The sequence below is a fragment of the Mugil cephalus genome, chromosome 4 (assembly GCF_022458985.1).
Source record: "Mugil cephalus isolate CIBA_MC_2020 chromosome 4, CIBA_Mcephalus_1.1, whole genome shotgun sequence".
Lineage (NCBI taxonomy): Eukaryota > Metazoa > Chordata > Actinopteri > Mugiliformes > Mugilidae > Mugil > Mugil cephalus.
The window spans coordinates 23,337,536-23,357,839 of record NC_061773.1 but is presented as its reverse complement, the minus strand read 5'-3'; the positions used below and the strand labels follow the sequence as shown (position 1 = coordinate 23,357,839).

At 40.5% G+C, this 20,304-nt stretch overlaps 1 protein-coding gene across 2 annotated transcripts in view; it reads right to left on the bottom strand.

Moving 5' to 3' along the window:
• The window catches only part of cpne5b (copine Vb), a 138,205-nt gene that overhangs the window by 15,714 nt on the left and 102,187 nt on the right, over positions 1-20,304 (bottom strand). For both annotated transcript variants that reach the window (XM_047583689.1, XM_047583690.1), the window contains 7 exons: positions 10,855-10,896; positions 10,553-10,628; positions 8,379-8,432; positions 7,261-7,322; positions 3,657-3,703; positions 606-787; positions 217-344 (listed from right to left, as the gene is read on the bottom strand). In XM_047583689.1, coding sequence (XP_047439645.1) covers positions 217-344; positions 606-787; positions 3,657-3,703; positions 7,261-7,322; positions 8,379-8,432; positions 10,553-10,628; positions 10,855-10,896 — 591 coding nt within the window. The remainder of the gene's footprint in view (positions 1-216; positions 345-605; positions 788-3,656; positions 3,704-7,260; positions 7,323-8,378; positions 8,433-10,552; positions 10,629-10,854; positions 10,897-20,304) is intronic.

Genomic DNA, 20,304 nt, shown 5'->3' with positions numbered 1-20,304 from the left:
TGTATGCAAATAGGTGTGTGTCATACCCGATGTGGGATTGGTTGGTGTTTGCCCAATTTCCTGCCGCTTGGATAATCATCCAGGATGGATCTATCTAAACCACCAAGATGGCGGCAGTCAGCGAGCTCCTCATCCACCTCCTCAACTAGTAACCCCTGCACTACGGGTTACTAGGAGGGAAAACGCGGACTCTGGCAACTCAGATTGTTCCCTCACCTGGCGACGTGGTTCACCACGGGAGCGAAGTTGGTCGGCCCGTACAACTGCACTGTCTTCAGACTCTGATGGTAAGCCTCCAAGATGCCTTCGATGCCGTTGCAGTAAGGGTTTTCTATGTTTCCGTTCTGAAAAGAAGACGGTGACACCAGATGCTAATTTAATGATCTCGATGAATGCGTTAAGGAACAAGATCTTCATCCGAGGACACCGATTTTATTAGACTTATTTGTTCCATATTTCCAGGTCATGCATAATTTCCACTAATTACAATAAATTATCAGGTTAGTAATGATTTTAAAAGTGGCAATTAAATATGAATAAAACAGCCCTAAAAAAAAAAAGCTGAACAGAGGAAATGAAGGTGTAATGAATTGAGGAGGATTCACCAGTGGGAACTCGTGTGACACCCGCCCATCAGGGGGCAGTTTGGCTCCAAAGCCCAGAGCGGGGAACATCTTGTCGCTGTCGTAGTCCTGAATTATCTCCCCAACAGCCTTCAGGGCCATGGCGTAGGCATTCAGCTGGTAGGGGTTCATGTAGTGCAGCGAAGTGGACTGGGAGGGGTTACCTGGTGACAAATGAATACCGGAAGGTTGTCACGGCGTACAAGGGACTGCGACATCTTCTTCAGGTAGAGAGGTTATGTCCTGAAATCATGGCTCGTCATTTTTATTTCCCGATAAAAATGAGTTACTAAATTATCAATCATTTAAACAGAAGAGTCTTAGAAAGCATGTGACCTTCTCAGTTCACTCCTTTGTAGTAACATATCATGAGGTCATTCTGTATTAACAGCCCAGCGAGGATAAACTGGATGTCTTTCAGAAAATGCTGTTTTCATTGTACTAAGTGCGTTGTGGATGAGAGGTGCTCACTGTTTGAGTACTTGCACTCTTATCAGAAATCCTGGTTGTGGGAATTTTATCCGTGTGTCCACAACGACAAATTGTACACACAGAAATCCTTGTATTAAGGAAACACGCCTCATATTTTGTCCAGAGACGAGAACTTTGTGCTTATTTTAAGAATTCTTGTGAAGCAAAAAACATTGGCAGATTTTTTTCTTGATACAAGATGATTTGATTGAATATAAGAATATTTTGCTTTGTAGTAGGGCTGTTTTTGCAGTGTATCCCTCCTTGACTTACACCACAGCTTGAAATTCAGAAGCAGTCGAGAGTGTCTGTTAGAAAACCAAACAACAGCTTCATCAAGCTAAAGTTATATTCCAGAGTTTATGGAAACACTCGTTTTATGAATGATTCCTGCTGACTTGTTATGACTAAACAAGGGCAAAATGACCGTGGATAAATGTAGGTAAAATGTCCTCCCCCTCAACTATTTGGTGCATATACGGTGCTGCTGAATGCATTTGCTCCCGCTTTAACATTTCTGCATAAATATAAATCGAAACATCAGTGGATTCTCACAGAAGTGCTGGCAACAGACCCAAGAGAAACCAATCAAACAAACGAAACAACGGATGCTTTTGTATTTGATTATTCAGGGAAATGAGCCAATATTACATATCTGTGAGGTGCAGGTTAATTTAAAAGCCAAATTAGAGTCCATCTGGTCAGAAGTGTTTTCAGTCAATGTAATGAGACCCAGGTGTTGTTCAGTCTGATGTTCACAACACGTGTTTATGGAGGTGTATGATGGCATGGACAAATGAGGTTTTTGAGGATGTTTACTTGCTGTTGATCATCAGGCTGGAAGTGGTTACAAAAGCATCTCTACAGAGTTAGGAATCCACAAATCCACAGTCAGATTGTGGAAGAAGCAAAGGACAAAGTTCTGCACTTAACCCAGTAGAAATGTTGTGATGGGAACTGAACTGAAGCGGCCACTGATACTGAAAACACAGGTTCACTTACTTTTTCGCATACAAATGATTAATTTTCTTGAATCAGCAAATACAAAAGCATAACACTTCTTTTTCATTTGTTTGAGTTGTATTTGTCTACTGCCAAGAATACGGACGGGCATTGATAAGATTTTATTGATACTGATTGATGTGAAGTTTTGGTTTAGAAAAAGTAGGCGTTCGTGGTTTCGTGTAAACAACAGCAATTTTACTGAGTTTCTAAACAAGAGATAAGAGCTTGTGTAAGAAAACAAATAGGAAATTGGTCACTGGATCCTCTTTAGCACTGCTCTGCTGAGACTTAGCATGTCCAACACATGGCAGTCTCAGTATTTAACGCTGTGCATCGTTGACAAATGCTTCTGCATGTTGGTGGCGTTGCTGCTTTTGTTTGAAATTACGGTGCTGGATAAGCTGCATGATGCGCTATTACAGTCCCTTCTGGAGAAGTGAAGGCACTGTTTCAGTCCTTCTGCCACTGCGTCTTCCTTGTTGCCACGTGAGCATCATGTGATGTGAATGATGTGCTCTGACCCTTGACTGTATACTGTATAGACAAACCCATCGTGACGTCACCCATTGGATTCTGAGCCTAGAAAATGAATGAATGGCAGAATTATGCAGAATTTTAAACTTCTTTAAAATCTCACCGCACCGTATTGATGCTAGAAACATTTCATGAATAAGTCAATGACAAAATCTGAGCATACAAACAGGACTAAAGCTTTTAGCCATTTTTATGCAGAAATGTCGCAAATTGTCAGAGGTGCAAATGCTTTTAAGCTGCACTGTATGTTTGGAATAAAGAGGCTTTGGAGAAGTTTCCTCCAAATAAGAGGAAGATTTTAGGAATGAAAACAATCTCTAACAATTTCTCTTTCTCTATATATATTCTTATAAACTCTCCAACCTCGTTGCACGCTGTATAATGACAATAAAGGGGATTCTATTCTATTAAATACAGATCGAACAGTCGACTCCTCCTTGCTGTGGACTCACAGGTGTCCATGTCCTCACATATATGGACCTACCTGTATCCCTTCCCACCCCTTTATCCCTGCCCTGCTATGTTTGCTAAACCAGGATTAGACAATTGATTTTAGGAGGAGAAATTAGTCGAAATAAATAGGAAAATGGGATTGTTTTTTTTCTTATAATTACTGGGAAGCACACTGGAGAGATCTTCTTATTACATTAATCTTTTGGAGCGATGCTTTCTGTCATAATTAATGGCCTTAACAGCACAATTAGTCTGAAGTGTGTTCCTTTCACATTCTGATGTCTTTATGTCAAGCTGAGGGCTTTGCTCCATTTGCTTTTTATATTTATATATATCTTTTTTTTTCTTCCCTAAAATGCCAGGTATAATCTCCATTTAGAATGTATTGACGGAGCATTTAAGAGGAAGAAAAAGCTATCACTTACGGGAGACGCCGCGTGTGCAGTATGTGTGCCCGCTCTGTCTGCTTTTGTTTGTGTGATTGATTCTGAAATTGAACACGCTGCCGCCAAAGAGCACTACTATGTATTCTTACCCCCCCCCTCCCCTCCTCCAAACAGTATCACTCACCATTAGACGCTGTGAAATCAATGGCCACAGTGAAATTGATCTGAGTCCTGTAAGGGGGATGAGGGAGAGGAGCACATAAGAGAAAAAAATTAAATAAATCAGGAGCTAAGACCAAATAGCAATAGCAACGTGCCAGACCTCATTAAGCTCCAATACACACACATGTTGTTAAAGTATGTAACACAACATGAAAGGTTAATGTGTTTAAAAAAAAAAATACAGTGATCATTTCTTACGATGTTTCTACTTTACCAATTCCTCTAAGAGTTGTGAAATGAGACTTAAGTGATTATGTTTTGTTTGTCGGAGCTTCACCTCCACCAGGAGAAGCGGGAGGTGGTGCGACGCCGTGCCTTGGTAACAAGCAATTAGACTGATGGAGCACTTAAGAGCAAATCATAATCCAATTTTCCCTGCTGATGAAGCACTCCTCCATTCCTGCTAATTTACGACAATGAGACGATGCCTTCGGGGCCCAAACGACAGCCTCTCATTATCTGGGAGAGTCACCAGAGACGACAAAGGAATGATAATAAAGTGAATGAGTTGAGGATTCACATTAACCTTTTCGGTTTGGGGTTAGGGCAGACAATATGCCACAGCCTGACCCTGTTTAGCATTAATTAAACTTTATTTTATTAATTCATAAGGACTTTCACACGAGTTGGTTTCTTTGCATGTGTAGGCGGAAAGTGAAAACTGTATCTGCAGGAAGAGAAGGGGATTTTTCACTTGGTTCCCTCCATATGAGCTGCTGAAAGTTTCTTCCTGTTAAAAGGTTTATTGTATTTTAACTCTTAATTTTTTTCCACCCATCTTCCTTTCGGGTGTTTTCTAACACGACAATAACATGATTTTCTTTTGTGGGCAAATGAATTACACGCAAACCAACCAGCCTCCTCATTCTCTTTCTGTTCTCACTGCTCCATCTTTCAGCGTCGCCCTGATTCAAATTCAAGGCTGGTAAAAGACAATGTTGTTCAAATGATTAACCTGATATGAGTTCTCTGAACCGTAATCAATACGGAGACATCACCCCTCTCTTTACATTTCAAACATGTCCTGTCAGTCTTCACCCCTAAACCGCGCCTGTGCTGCACAGTGACAAAACTAAACTGAGGTGAAATGATTTGGAGCCATTTCAACATTATATATTATAGGCGTTGTTGAATAAGATGTAAAAGCTGCCAGAGTTCGTTTTTCATTACAATGACAGCTGCAAATCTGAACATGACATAATGAACTTCAACAACCGTGGCAGAAAAACTTCTGTTTGTTCCGTTCTGTAGCTGAAAAGACGTCGGACAGTTTAAGTGATGTGCCTTCATTTATTTCCTCTGGAACAAGAAGCTCCTCACTCACGTGAACCAACTCCCTTATGTGTCGCTCTGTAAGTGCCAGAGCAATGTTACGGGGAGCGCTGATGAGGATGATGTTTTTGAAGAGAGGCCACTAAACCTTAGGGTTATTGTGTCATAAATCGGTGCAAAGCCAGGAACTGTCAGAGAAATCAGTTACGCCTGTCAGCCCTGCCACAGCGCATAAAACCTGTGACAGCCTACCTGCTGCGATGGGACAGTGGAGATGAAAGAACAGCCCAACCTGTCTGAAAGGCACACGTCGCCTGAGAAAGACTAGATATTCACACGTCAAACCTCCGGCGTTCAAACCGAAACCGAGGTTATAGGACTGGTTCCCTCTGCGGAGGCACTTCAGCCAACTCATTTAAAATACATCTGACACTTTAATACTGCAGGAGGCACCTGCTTATAAATCAGTTTAATAAAGTTGCAGGGGTTGGGGTGACTTTATTGTCTCCCACAGGAGAAAACTGTCCTGCACAAAGGGAACTGCTGCATCGCGAGTCACTGCAATGAAACACAAAACAATATACAACGCTTTAAGCAGGCAAACAGTGGCTTGTGCCATGAAACATGAGGGGATTGAAATATATTCACTTAAAAACAAACAAACAAACAAAAAAAAACATTCTTAACCTCCTGAGGTACTGCGTCCTCATATGGGGACATTAAGTTTTAGGTTTTATCGCAGCTTATTCTGCTTCATTTAAACCCGTCGTCCTCGTTAGTGGACACTTTACTCTGCCATCTAGTGGGAGCAAAGTGTCAATACACTAGTCAGTAAGAACATGATAGCGGATTCATTCTACAGACGATCACAGGACGAAAGTGGACGAGGAACAAAACCCCATGAAATTCTGAGGTTAAAACATATTTATTTACGCTTATTAACATTTCTAGTTTTATATGATGCACAAATTTAAAAAAGTTACAAACCGAACCGAAAAGTTACAACGTTGGGACTTCATTGCTTGCAATTCTGTCTTTGTACAGCCATGTTCAAGTATTAAAATACAGTTTTATATTTTGACTATTATAATGAAAATAATAAATATGTATAGTGTAAATAATGAATTTCCAGTGTCCACATATGAGGACACTGTTTATTTTAAAAACTATGACTTCCTGTTGAAAGATGATGTTTAGTTGTTGTATATCTTAGGTCCTACTGATCCCAAATACACTGGAGAAATGAAAAATGCATACCAGAAAAAAGCTCCTCATGTATTTTATGATTTCTCATAATATTGCATGGAAACACTGCATAACATCACTGTGATTTGTTTTACATACATTTATTTACAAGTGAAGCAGAGTTGGCCACCGTTGCTATCAGTTAATAGTAACAGATTAATCCTTTAGAGATTAACACAGCCCCAAATTATTATGTGTAAAGTGGCATTAGATATTTGTTTTTGGGAGAGTCATATTGCTTAGTGTGTTATGAATGTGTAAATGGGTTTGTGGGTTGAATGCAGGGTTAAATAAGTAGATTTAATGGTGAGCTTGCCCCCCGCTGTTAGGTGTAAATATAAAATCTGACAAATAAAGCGGTAACACAAATGTATTCCTTCCCCTCTGCGTCTGTCAGGAACTGTTGTGCATCTGCACTCAAGACACTTTTTATACACTTTACACTTTAGATGACATCACACTAAGACACTTTGGATCCGCACTGAGTAACTTTTGGGACTGAGACACTTTAAAACGTCTATATATCTCTGTACAAAAATGCTGTATATTCCAGGTAAATAGGACTGTATATTGGACTGTATTTGTAATTCTTACTTACTACCTCATTCTTTTTCTTTTTTTTTTAAGATTATTTTTATTTTATTTTCATTTTGACTCTTATTCCTTTGTCTATGTCTGGTTCAGGTCTTTGTTATCCTGAGACTCTTGGACAAAACAATGTCCCTGTGGAGATCAATAAAGTGATCTTGAATCTTGAATTACAAATTCAAGAAAGCAAAAAAATCAAAGAAACAAAACTTACATTTTGTTCAAAGACAAGAACTTTGTGCTTATTTTAAGATTTTTTGTCAAGCAAAAAAAAGCTTAACCCGCTGGTAGATTTTTTTTCGTAATACAAGATGAATTGATTAAACATAAGAATATTTTTTGATTCTTTCTAGTAATGCTGTATTTGCGATGAATCACTCTGCAGTGTTTGTTTTCAGCAAGGATTGTGTTGAGTAACTAATTAAAAATGGCATTTAATGTAAACAGTGGTTCCCTCTTACCCTCCTTTGATGTAGTCTAAGAATGTGAACTCCGACTCCACGGAGAACGACAGCAGCGTCACCTGAAATTCAAGACAAGGAGAAAGATATGAACGCACGCTGGTGTTGATGCTTCCCTCCTCTTGGAAAACTCCTCCACACCTCGACTTGGATCAGCACTTCGCACTCTGTCGAAGGAGATGTGCGCCGGCTGCTTTTCTGGTGACTGATTGATTTGCATTGTCAGAGGACAGAGGAGCTTAAAGGGAACACGAGGACCATTTGTATGCATTACTTGCATCACGCCCACGGCGATACTGTAGGTGAGCTGTGTGGTAATTGGTTTCTCAGTCGGTCTCTGGTGTTGCAAATTTTGATCCCTCAGAATGGTATGTCCTTCAGTTTCTTCAGTGTCGTCACCCGTATTTAGTTCCAACTTTAATTCTTTTATGCAGCCATTTTTTCTTTACTGCCTATATAACACAAAATTCCCTTCAAACGCATTCACTAGATCCGAAACTGATCAAGTATCTGTGGGAAGATCCACTCGACAACTTTTACTGTTTTTCATGTTTTTTTTTTTTGTTTTTTTTTTTGTTTTTTTCAGTTGTTTTTAAAGCATTTTTGCATCTGTGTTGGGCTGCATCCTGCTGGGGATGTCATTGCTATGGGGTGGGGGTGCCTGGTCTGGTCTAGGTGGGTGCTACATGTCTAAGTAACATCGACACGAATGCCAAGTCCAAACGTTTCCCAGCAGATCATCGAAATGTCACAAGATGGTCAATGTGCGTTCACTTCAACTGTCAGTGGTTATAATGTTATGGCTGATCGGTGTACATCCACCATTATCACAATACAATGGTGCGTTTCTGTACGGTGTGGATATTCAGTAAGTTATTTTCATTTGGCTAAATCTCAGAATTACACTGAATATTCATCAAAACTTTATTTTTCTTTGGCTTTAACCTAATGTTTTAGTTTTGTCAGAACATAGAAAGCACGACTTCATCCAAAGAGCCGACACAGCGCAACAATTAAAGAGGGATTCACTTAACGAAAGCAGAAGTGGAACAGAAAAGAGGCAAAGTGAGGCGAAGGCAGAAGTGTCGGTCCTAATTAATTACTGCGACCATACTTACTGTTCCAGAGTTGACATATTTCTTTTTCTTCATTTTCTTCTTGGTATTAATCACCTAAAAAAAACAACATAATAATAATAACAAGAAGAACAGTTACTAAAAAAAGTCAAATTTGGCTGCAATGTGATTGGAACGGCTACTGTGACATTAAAACAAAAGTAAAACTATATAATGAATAATATTTTTACAGAAAAGACAAGTGTACGTATATATTTAAATATAAAATGCAGAGTATGCTGTTTTTTCTTAAGCAGAAAGGCTAAACTTTTCGACTGCCAACCATCAAAGTTGCCTACAATTACAAAAGGTTGTATGAGATTCGGTTTGTACTTTCACACGCGTTAAATACATTTCCACTTTCTACTTCCTTTTACACATGAACACAGTCATGGAAACAGATGTAATCAAGGCATCTACTGTGTGGGCGGCATGAGGAAAATCAAAGAGATGCACGCGGTTTGTAGGCAGGAGAAAAAATGTGTTTGTCCACTTGACTGATGGGAAAAAGTTAGCGATTAAGGTGAAAAAACAGTTGGACTTTATGAAATCACTTAGGAACGCTAAGTATAGAAACATATATATATATATATATATATATATATATATATATATATATATATATATATATATATACGCACGTCAATCACGCTATAAAATGGATAAAGTACTGAAACTCTAACAAGAATCTCAGATTACAATGAATCAGTGGGTGAGGCAAGCTCAAGGTGCGAGACTTGCATTCTCTCTGCCGGTTTCCCATCCGCTCCGAAACAAGAGAGAAATGTCAATCCGAAGACCAAAGACGTCGTAGCTCATTACCTCAATTCACTATAGCTGCTAGGCATGAAAAGTGACAGCCCCCTAATTTAACATGGAGGGATGGCAATTTGTCTGACACACTGAACAATCTGCTGATGCAAAAACTAAAGGGCCTTTCAGTCTCACTGGGAGGTAGAGCGGAATCAAAAGCAGCGTATAATGGGGATGACGTCTAAAAGGCAGGTATTTGTCCTTTGCTGAAGGCCACCAAAGCACAAGGAGCGAGCGACGGGTCATCTTTGTTGGTGAGATTTTGACTTTTAACTACCACTCAAAATTTAATTAGTTGTTTTTTTTTGTCAAAACCATTGATTATAGCATTAGTTTGAATCTTAGGCTTTAAGATTGTCTAAATTGTAAAACTAATTTAAAAATGGGGAAGAGCTGTTGTGCGATTGAGTGAACCAACAGATTTGAAAAGAAGCCAGAGATACGTATTTACAGATATCTCCGACTAATCTCTGAGTCAGTAAAGCTCTTAGCGTTAGCATCTTTTATTTAGCTACATTTATCATAACTCAATTGACCTAAAACTAACTGAAACTCCACTTTAAAATCCACTTTTCCAATTTCATATTAGTCCATATGGATCATTATCAAGTCCAATTTCCTTTAATTTGATCTGATAATCCACCTTTACCCAAGTCTTGCTGTATTTACTGATACAGTTCACCATATTTTTGCCACTCAGTGGAGCGTGGCCACGGGCTGCAATCAATGCAACCCTCTATAGATGATTGTAAACCTAGAGCTGTCTCAATTTTGATAAACACGGGAAACACATGTGTCACTTTTAGGCCTTGCAGTAAAGTCTTGGATCTTTAGATGAGACATTTAAATGAGCTACGTTAGTAATTTGCATACAGAGCCGTATCGTGTGCTGTTAAGAGACGCTGCAAGCCGTGTCCCCTGAGAAGAACTGAGAAATGACTACGATCGTTCTAAATCCGCAAATTGTTCTCCTATTAATCCTGTTTCATGCGGCTGCTAATAGCTCCATCCCTCTGTGTTTCAGCATCCAGGTGATTATAGAGGCAAAATAAATCCAGAGGTTTGGAAAAAAAAGAAGAACATTGGGTGAAGAAATGTGAAATTGGACGTACAGTTTGGAATAGCTTTTTAAATGTGTTCTGTAATCTCAATAAATATATTTATTTGCTCCAGGGTGAAAAAGGAACGTGGAAAAGAATGTGCCTAAGCAATTGAAAACTGTGAAAAGAGTGATGTCTCTCGAGGATAGAAATGTCAATCGTGTCAGCAATGGGAGCCAAGATATCCGACGTAGAGGGATTCCCGATCTCAGGAGTGAACAGACGCTTTGTTCGGCATCGACAACAAACACCGGAGCTGCTCACCTCATACACATTGAACTGGCTCTGCCCTCGAGCTAGCTCTCGGTAGCTGGTCGTAAAATCCCCAATGAAGTCGTGGCTGGGAGGAAGAATAAAGCAGGAGAAATACCAGTGAGTATATATAAAAAAAATAAAATTACAGGACAGGTGTTTGGGACATGGGGTAGTTGCTCCGTGACAGGAAATGAGATTCTCGAGTGAACGCTGATGAAAAATGATTATATGAGACTCTGTGGGCTTTTGCGTTGGTGGAAACCGAAAGTAACTGAATGTTAATGATTTCAGGTTTTAGCAATCGCACTCACCTGCCATCCCGATCCCAATCATACACTTCCACTTTGATGGTTCTGGGGAGACAAACGAGAACACACACACAGCAGTAAGAATAAGTTTTAAAGCAACGTTCTTGCTGACAAGTTACCACAGGGAGATGGAGTTGGTCTAGATGTCATGGAGTTATAAATGTTCTCTAAACTCTTAAGCCAACTAGAATGAGAAGTGTGTAAAAAAAAAAGCGCTCACTGAAATGGAGCTTCACTTTAAAAGGCAGCTGGGAAAACTCCAGCTCCAAAGGAGACTGGTGGAAATGGATCAAAAGTTTCCGAAGAATCGTGAACTGCTGAGATTGTTTGTCGCTCTGTTGTTTTCAAGGTTCAAACTCGACATGGCAGTCCGTGATGCCATAATGCAGGCGTCTTCAAAGTTTGTCATGCCAAGGACCTCGAAACTCATGGAGATTAAGTACTGGCCCCCTACCTGCACGTGTTCTATATTAAACTCGACCCAGTGGTATTTATAAATACAGGCCTACATAATTATCTTCAAAATGCATTTAATATTAAGATACTCAAATGTTGCTATCTGTATACTGTATAGAAAATATTAAGTGCAAGTTCGGACATTGTTTTTCCCGTTGGGATCATACGTGATTGAGTTCTATGTTTTGATGTAGTGTTGCCGTTGTAAGCGGAAGTCGCCATCTTGGGAAATGTAACGGTTACATCATCATCTTTTATTGTTCGGCTTGGAAACATATGCCTGTGATTATATTTAAGTGTATTATTTATGATAGTGATAATACCGCGTGTTATGTAGATTATTATGTATTATTTGGATTACCGATGATCGCGGCGAATGTTAGCATTAGCATGTACATGCATTTTTCCATTGACGTTAGCCGGAAGCTAACGCATTTTTGGATAACGGTATTTTCCGTATATAAAACGAATTTATATATTTTGTTTGTCCAGTTTTACAGTGTTTCTCAAGTAAAGACCCTTTCGAATCCTCTTAGTCAGAGTTTTTTCTCGGGATTCTGTCAGTCTGCCCAGGTATAATACACATTCAAATATTCTTTTTTTTTTTTAATTCCAAACATGTGCAACAGTAGGGTGGGCCGTGCAACTGCCGTAAACACAAACATACATGACTGGCATACACAACTGACAGATAAAGAAAATAATAATAGATAAAAGTTTTAATTTTACCTGGGAACTGAATACGTTCTCGGCCAATCGCGGGGAATCTGACAGAGTCAATGTAATATGCGGCCTTGTGATTGGCTCAGCAGAGATAGGGGCGGAGTCTATTGTGTACAGGAAGCTTAGATTGACAGGTCGCTGTGTGAAACGGTGCGAATGACAAAAGTGAAAGGTAACGTCTTCTGCCTCCATTTATCCCTTTACTAAAATATGTGAATCTGTATTTAAAGAAATTTAAATTTGTGGGGTAAAATAAAAAAAAAACAATATGTAAAAATGTCTAATTAACCAAAGATTTTGCAACTCCCCTGCAGTACCTCCGCGGACCTTTGAAGACCTATGCCATAATGAGTGTGGTGGGCTCCCATTAAACATTTTCTGTTGTCTTAAAAGAAACAAAATCAGAAATTAAATAACGTGTGTATACGAATGTACCCATTACCATGAGCACCAGCATGACACGAGCGTTTAGATAGTATGGAATTTTCACCTCTTTGGGGAAAATAACCACAATCCTCTTCTAAGGCATAATTAAGGCTTTTGTAATTAAGCGCATAAGAGGACAACGCACAAGACAACAGTCTGAAATGTAAAGGAAATTCTGAAACCAGTTAAAACAGATGTCACTTGGCTCTAAAACGGGGATGCACATCAGTGTCAGAACACGGCTGTGCGGCTGCTTGCATCTTAAAAGCACAAAATTCATTCTGCATGAAGCTGCGCTCCTTCCAAAAACTGAAACTTGCAGCACGTGTTTACTTCTAACATTCAGACGAACCCCCTCCCTCCACCCCCCAAAAAAAGAAAAAGACATGAAGACACATTTTGCACAAATGCGGCAGAAACAATGTCCCTGTAGAAGAGGAAAAGAAACTTTTCTCAGCACTTTCATTCCTCAGACGCTTTGATCTCACCCCCATGTCTCCAGTCACTCCCCAATTCGTCTTACACAAGTACTGACACCATCCACATCCAAAGGAAATGGAAGCAAGCGGTACATCATAGAGACTTTCCTGTCGCTGAGGAACTGAAAGACGGCTGATATAAGCCCAGCTTCCTCCCTGCCACCTGGCCCCTATCGTTCCACGGCGACGGTTTGTTCTTTTGAGGTTATCTCCAAGGCGGTGAGCGACGGAAAATGTGTTTGTCACATAGGTGGGGGAAACATTGTGCTTCTCCCCCTCGCATGGAGAAAATAAAAAATAAAAAAAGAGAGAGAAATGGACTTGGGGGAGATATATAGAAATGGCAGAAAAGGAAGGGGAGTAAAGAGAGAGCTTTCCTTTTGACCAGTCCATATGTGGAGACAAATGAAGTGTTACTCCAATAAGGGACCTGGAAGCTGTTATCTTGCAGAGTCATTTTACCATAGGTTATTTTATTTTATTTTTTTTTCCCAATCTCCATATCCATAGCGGCCGTATCAAAGGACTGGGGCGCTCACATCCTTGAGTGGCCCTCGAACTCTCAGAACAATATACACTCCAAAACTAATCTACCACAGATATCTCTGGCTACTATTCTAAGACATCTTTAATAAACATGACTCATCTTCGCTCATGGAGGCCCATTTAATTGACTGAAAAGGGAGCTCTGCATTTGACACCGAGCTATTCCTCAGCTTCGAATTACACAGATATGTCTGTGATCTTTTGCCAAGGACAGAAATAGACAATGTTTGAGTCACCCAGGGTAGCATGTTAATGAGGAGCATTCAATTCTTTTCATGTTTTTAATGATACATTAGCACTGAAATATACATTATGTGCCACCTACGCTGATGAAACACACGGTGTGAAGGATGCATATACAGAAAGACGGAGATTTATTTTTTCCCGCACCAGTTGTTGAGCAGGATATACACAAACCTGGAGGCTCCTTCATTCCTCTGCACTCTCCGTCTTCCTCTCCTCCTTGACTTACTCATCTGGAACGGGGCCCTTGACATATTGGATTTCTGGTTTCCTTTTTTAATGCTGCAAGTATATTTGCTTTTTCTTGCCTATTAGCTGTTATTCGTTTTTTTTATTCCGTCCCTTTGTTGCACACATTGTTAAGCCTCCCGGGCTGATCAGGTATTCGCCGCCACCAGGGACTCAACTGGATTCTACCACTTGAAGGACGACCTGCCTCACTACTGTGACACCCTGTCGACAGCCAAGAAATCTGGAAGATCGTGGGTTGTTTGTTTGTTTGTTTTTTATCCTTGCCTGTGTGTTCGCAGGTTTCTTGGTTACCTGCTGATCTGATAAATATAGCGTATGGAAGAAATTTGGCAATGAAACTTGGGGACTTCTGTTTCCAAGCAATGAGAAGCATCACATTTTGTGCGACGGTAGCTTTGAAATGGCGCGTATACTCAGGTATGCAGCTCGTTTGCAGCTCTGGCCGGCATGATTTACCATATCCTTACTTGGAAACAGCCACAGGCACGCATCGGTGCACACTGTGGAGGCTGCAATCAATAAAGCTACAGCCTTTTAGTCTGTAACACGCAGCGCGCGCTGCCTTTTGCTCACCGGCGTTAGCCTTCCTCAAAAAGCAACACAGGATCCTCATAAAACTGAGCCAAGTCTGGGGAGAAGTGTGTCTCAGTCTGGAGGTAAACTTGCTTTTTAACCCTTCCCAGCGACATCCATTTGTGCCACGACAGAACGATCCAGATTCTTGCCGTTTTACAATGTTACTGAGAGATACCACTAGAGGGCACACCAAAGAAATCAGACCCAGAGCCGTATAGTAGAGAGAGTCTGGCCAACTCAAATCATGGGCGCCATGTTGGATACATTGGAGGAAATAATCTACAATCTATGTGTTGAAATAAATAGTTTATTTTCGCCATTAACGGGCCTATAAATGTTATTGTCAACAAAAGGCCCTCACTTAAATATCCCAGCATTACTTACTTTAAATATCTTAAATGAGCCTCTAAAATGCTTTGTAGCCCAATCACCTCATCAGTCACAGAGCTGTGTTTACCTTCTCCTCTGTCTCCTGTGTTCATCCATCACAGTTAAAAGTTTTAAAATACTCAGACAAATTATAAATATTAAGAGTCTTACTGTTGCTAAGTGTTATCAGTGTTGGCCATAATAATTTAGTAGTAACCGAGGTAAAGTTACGTGTCAATTTAATTTGTCTATCTATATGGACATAAATTACATGGATGTATATGGGTTAAATGTATCTAACATGGCGCCTACGAAACACGTGACCAGCTCAAAACCGATCAGCATAGAGGGATAGCTCAGACGGTCCATTCCCTAGTGTGACCAGACTCTCTCTAATATGCGGCTCTGATGAGACCAAATTATCCTTTTACCACATTATTTCAGGCAGTATGGGTCTTTGTTTACAAGTGCTCAACAAAAATTGCTTTGTGAACTCAGATGACTGGTGGACAAAATGTGTGCCAGTGGCTGGTTTCCAGGACAATTCCTTATATGGCACAGATCTGTAGCTGCAGCTAATTTTGACAAGCATAAATGTCACTCGCTCACGATGCTCTGAACAGACACAGACACGAGGCAGCCAATCACTCTTATATAAACTCTGAGCTTCTCACAAATACAAATATGCAACAAACACATCAGTGCATAGAAAAGAAAAAAAAACTACGGATGTTTGGGCTTCAATCTGTGTACCTCACTCCGAGGAAGTGTTTTGGATAATTTGTAAAGTTTAGTACAGCACAACATCTGAATTGATTTGCACGCATTGTCGTTGCTTTTACCCTCATACACAATGTGTTTACCGGCCCCAGTACTGATCCCATGTATCAAATGTGACTTTGTAGTAGGCAGGAAATAGACTGACCCTTTCTAAGGGTGGTGTCCCACTGATTGTTCTAACTAGACAGTCCTAATGTATCAGACATGCTGGATTTTTTATTTATTTTTTTCCACCACTAAGCTGCATCTGAATTGAAATATGCTGATTTGCGTTGAGAGACGTGGACTCACAAAAGGCTTTTGATGTGGTGTTAAAAGGGCAATTTTATCCATTAGTTGTACCATAAAAGCTGTTGGAAGCTGCTTTGGAAGCAAAATACACGTTCTGGAAACTTTACGTAAGACCCATATACTTAAGATACACCCTTGCATTTTCCTTAAAAGGTATTCTGTGAAAAGGCAGGTGCATAGATAGACAGACAGACAGACAGACAGACAAGAGCAGCTGTCAGTCAGGTCTGTACAGTCGCCTCTCAAAGGAACTAATTGTTTTCAGGTTAAAAAAAAAAAAACTGTCACTAAACCAGAATGAGGAAATAAAAAAAACAAGATTTTTGCCATCATTTGACTTGAGAGGTTCTCTGAACGAGGATTTTATATATCCAGACCTGAAGTGCACTCTCTCCCATATGGTAAGCAAACCATGAGAGAGCCATGAGAGTTTCAAATGGATCTCCCATTTAAAACCTGTTTGGGTAAATGGCACTTTCAACCGAGTGGAGTAGTGCAGCTTTATTTTTCAGGTGCCTAACGGCGCTTATTTGTCTGGTTTTCGCTGGGAAAGTCACACAGTCGGTGCGAATGATATGTAATCTCTTTTAGCCGAGACCCTGTATCTTCCTCCATTTGCTCGTTTTAGAGATGACAGTTGGAGGAGCAGCAGAGTGCCCCATTTGGAAATCTTAACTGTCTATGGTTGAACTAGCCCCAATCTTCTCTTTTTTTGCACTTTGGTGCCACTAATGAGAGGTACATATCCAAACTAAAGCCCTGACCAGAGCAAAAGAATCAGCAGCAGCAGGTCATCCACCCACGCACTTGTGCAGCCTAGTCTCCTCAGCCGACACTTGAAGGCTTCTCCAACGTGTGCAGGACTTGAAGTGGGTGAGACGAAGGTCAGCGCCAACCCACATAACAAGCAGCTTGGAATCACAGGCACTGCTTTTTCTCTCAGATACAACAACTCCAAGAAATGGATACCTCAAGTGAAAGCATTCTACACCTGCCATGTGTGACTCGGGGTGTGAACACAAGAAATTCTTTGGGGCCCTGTTAAAAAATGAATTCCCACCGATAAGATACCATTTAGCATATTTAGTAATGACATAAAAAAAAAACCCCTTAACCTTTATAGGTTAAAGGGAGTTTATTGACGTTTGAGGAGATGTTCCTCAAAAGTGAAGTCAAGTTAGTGAATGGAGATGGTTTCTCTTTTTAGGTGGTTAATATAATGTTGATCAATGTTCTAGTGTCAGTTTTTTCAAGTTTCATGTTTCGTTTTAGTCATTTGACGCTTTTAAAACAGGATGTGACATGATGGTGACTACCAGTTGCCATGCCAACCGCTCTGTAAAGCGCCCCCGTGGGAATGTGAGAGTTGTAAAATATAATAATAATAAAAGAAATAAGTACAGTATATAATCCAATCAATTTATTTGCAAATGGTGGAGGCAGAGTAGGGGGCAGACTAAATGTGCAAGATGCCGCTTCCGTATCACCGGAAAAACTGCATCAGTTTGGCCAATGCAAGGAAGTGGGGACACATCATCCATATTTGTATACAGTCTATGGTTGGACCTACAACCAACCTGGTATAGTCACTGATCAGACTTTAACATCTGCTGCGTTTCCATTACATGTTTGTCACTAAACAAAAGCAATATTTCTGAAACTTCGACTGTGTACATGTTTCCATTGAAAATTGTCTTTTGCTAATGAGCTGTAACTCTCGTAAAGTCTCGTCTCGCGATACTTCACTTTGAGGAAGATGGACTTCAAATGAACTGGTCACATGACCTCCTGCATCATCCCCCCTGTTTCCATTGCACCTTTGCCATAAACTTTTATATGGATATGTCTGAAAAAACACCTCATTAGAGTGTAAAAGTGTTTTAGCGACATTTGAGAGGTTTTTCAAAATCTAGGTGTTTCCATAACCATTTTTTTTTATTGCGATATTTGGGTTTCGCGCATTTCTAGGGTGGATGGAAACGCAGCAGCTGATGTTGACTGTGTATCCCAAACATAGGCTGCATGCGATGGCTCTTCTGCAGCCTGTGCGCACCACGTTCAGGAGAATTGTGGTATTCACAAGAACAGTTTATGAACAGTCCTCCTCCTTTGCATTTCCTTTACGGTCATTAGCTTCCTCATTGTCAGCCAACAGTTGCCTAGCAGCGACAATGTCAAGACCGATGCTTAAAATTACCACTTGAACACCAAGCATGGCCTATGCATTCATTTCCTACGTCGCGACCACAGACTTACGAGTTTGCACTGAAGGCAGCAGCTGTCGGGAGTTCCTATTAATCTCCTCGGAAACAAGCTATGGCTCACAGCTCCGACTGGCAGCATCACCCACTGATGTGATGATAGGGAGCGTGTCACGTTATATGTGACAGGAGATTGTGAGGGCTTCGACTGCAAGTCCTCAGGGGGAACTTTTTGATTCTTTCCAAAACTCTCGAAGCTCTTGCATCAAAAGGCCACCCCTCTAATATCAAGGCAGTTTTAGTTAGGCGCTTCTATCGGAAGAAGTGATCTTTATTAACTGAAATGATGTGATCCCTTTCTTGTCTAAATATAGACTTTTGATTAATGTAAAATAAATACTTCTAAACAGAATAAGAGCCTCGCCCCTTCCCCTCCGCCTCTTCCCACCGCATTAACACTTCAAATCAGGGGAAGCTTTCGCTTATTTGATGGATGTAAACAGTAATTACATAGATCAAAAGGACTGACAGGCTAAAGAGCCGAGCTTGTTGCATGATAATTCACCATCACAGGGGCTGGGAAACAATTCATTCGTGGGTCTCAAGACCTATATAATTAAAAAAGATGGACAGACAGACCCCTTCACTCCCCTTTCTCACAGAAATATGGACATAAAACAAAAAAACAAGCAAACACTGGAACACAAAGTTTATGTCTCACCCACACACACAAATCTATAATCTGTTTATAGCGCCGGCTTGGTGTTATTTCGAGACTTGCAGAATCTCGGGCTCTTTCGGCTCGTGGCTTGTCACATTTCATTACGCTCCACGTGTGGGCGTGTGCGCGTGCACGTTCGCGTGGCGCACGAGCATTTCGGGAAGCACCTTTGATGCCCAGCTCGGTCCCTGGTGTACGCTTGGTCAGGGACAACCTTCTCGCACTCGTCTATGATTGACTGGCCGACACGGTTTCACATAATATTTCCCAAGTATCGAAACCCTTCTTGAGGCAATTCCATACATCCATAAAGCAGCCTCATCGCCGTCCGTCTGTCTGTCTGTCTGTCTGTTTGGGATTTATCTCCACTCGGTCAGCGCACAACAGGTTCTCAGCATCCTCAGTAATTAAAGTACAAACAAGATAGGACACCTTTGAGGGAGAAATGAGAAAAAGAGGGAGAGGCAGAGGAAAGATATTCCACATGAAATATTTCCCCCCTGTAACAGTCAGCTGCCTGTCACTTCATTTTCATCTCTCGCCACAGCTCCTTCATGATTTACCTTGTTTTCTTCCCAGAACACTCTTATAAATTGGAAACAGGTAGATAAGCTGTGATGAAAGTCAATTCATAACCCCTCTGACACAACACGTCTGAATTCAGCTTCTGCCGACTGGGAAAAGGAACCCATCATCATTTCAGATATTTGCGATGCGTTCAGGGTCTAAAAGCAATGATAAATGGTCCAAATTATGAGGCGGTGTTCAAGTCTATTTGAGCGGTACATTTTTTGATCATGGAATACATAAATTCTTTGCCTCCGGTTTTCTTTTTCATTATTTTGACAGACGTCTCATCTCTGGCTGGTGCTAGTTAGCTGAGCACGTTTTTGGGTTGGTTATGACACTGCTCCCATTTCGGTGTCTAGGAATGATTTATAAATGCTGCACATGTACGGTGACAAAGCTGATGCAAAGCAGATTCCTCAGCTGATGTAGAAACTTAAATGAGCAGCTTTGTTTTTTTCTTTTAACTGAGGTGACATTATTGTTCATACTAGTCTTATTAAAGACTCTCTGTTCATTCTTAAATAAATCTGTTAAGCTTCTTAACATTATTTATAAATGGTGCATTTGTTTTTAGTGAAACGTGTACGTTTTAATGTTAAAGCCACAGACTGTGCATGCAGGTTGGACGTAGCCGCTGGTATTAATGAGTGGAGCCAATACCTAAACGGTTTGTAGTCCAATAAAACCGATGGTTACTCTGAGGTGGCTCCATTAAAGTACAATTCATTAAGGCATTAAGTAATAATTCAGTGATACGTATGCTCTATGGTTCTATTTCAAACCCACCCCTTGTAATTTTGTTGTATGTAGACATGTAACG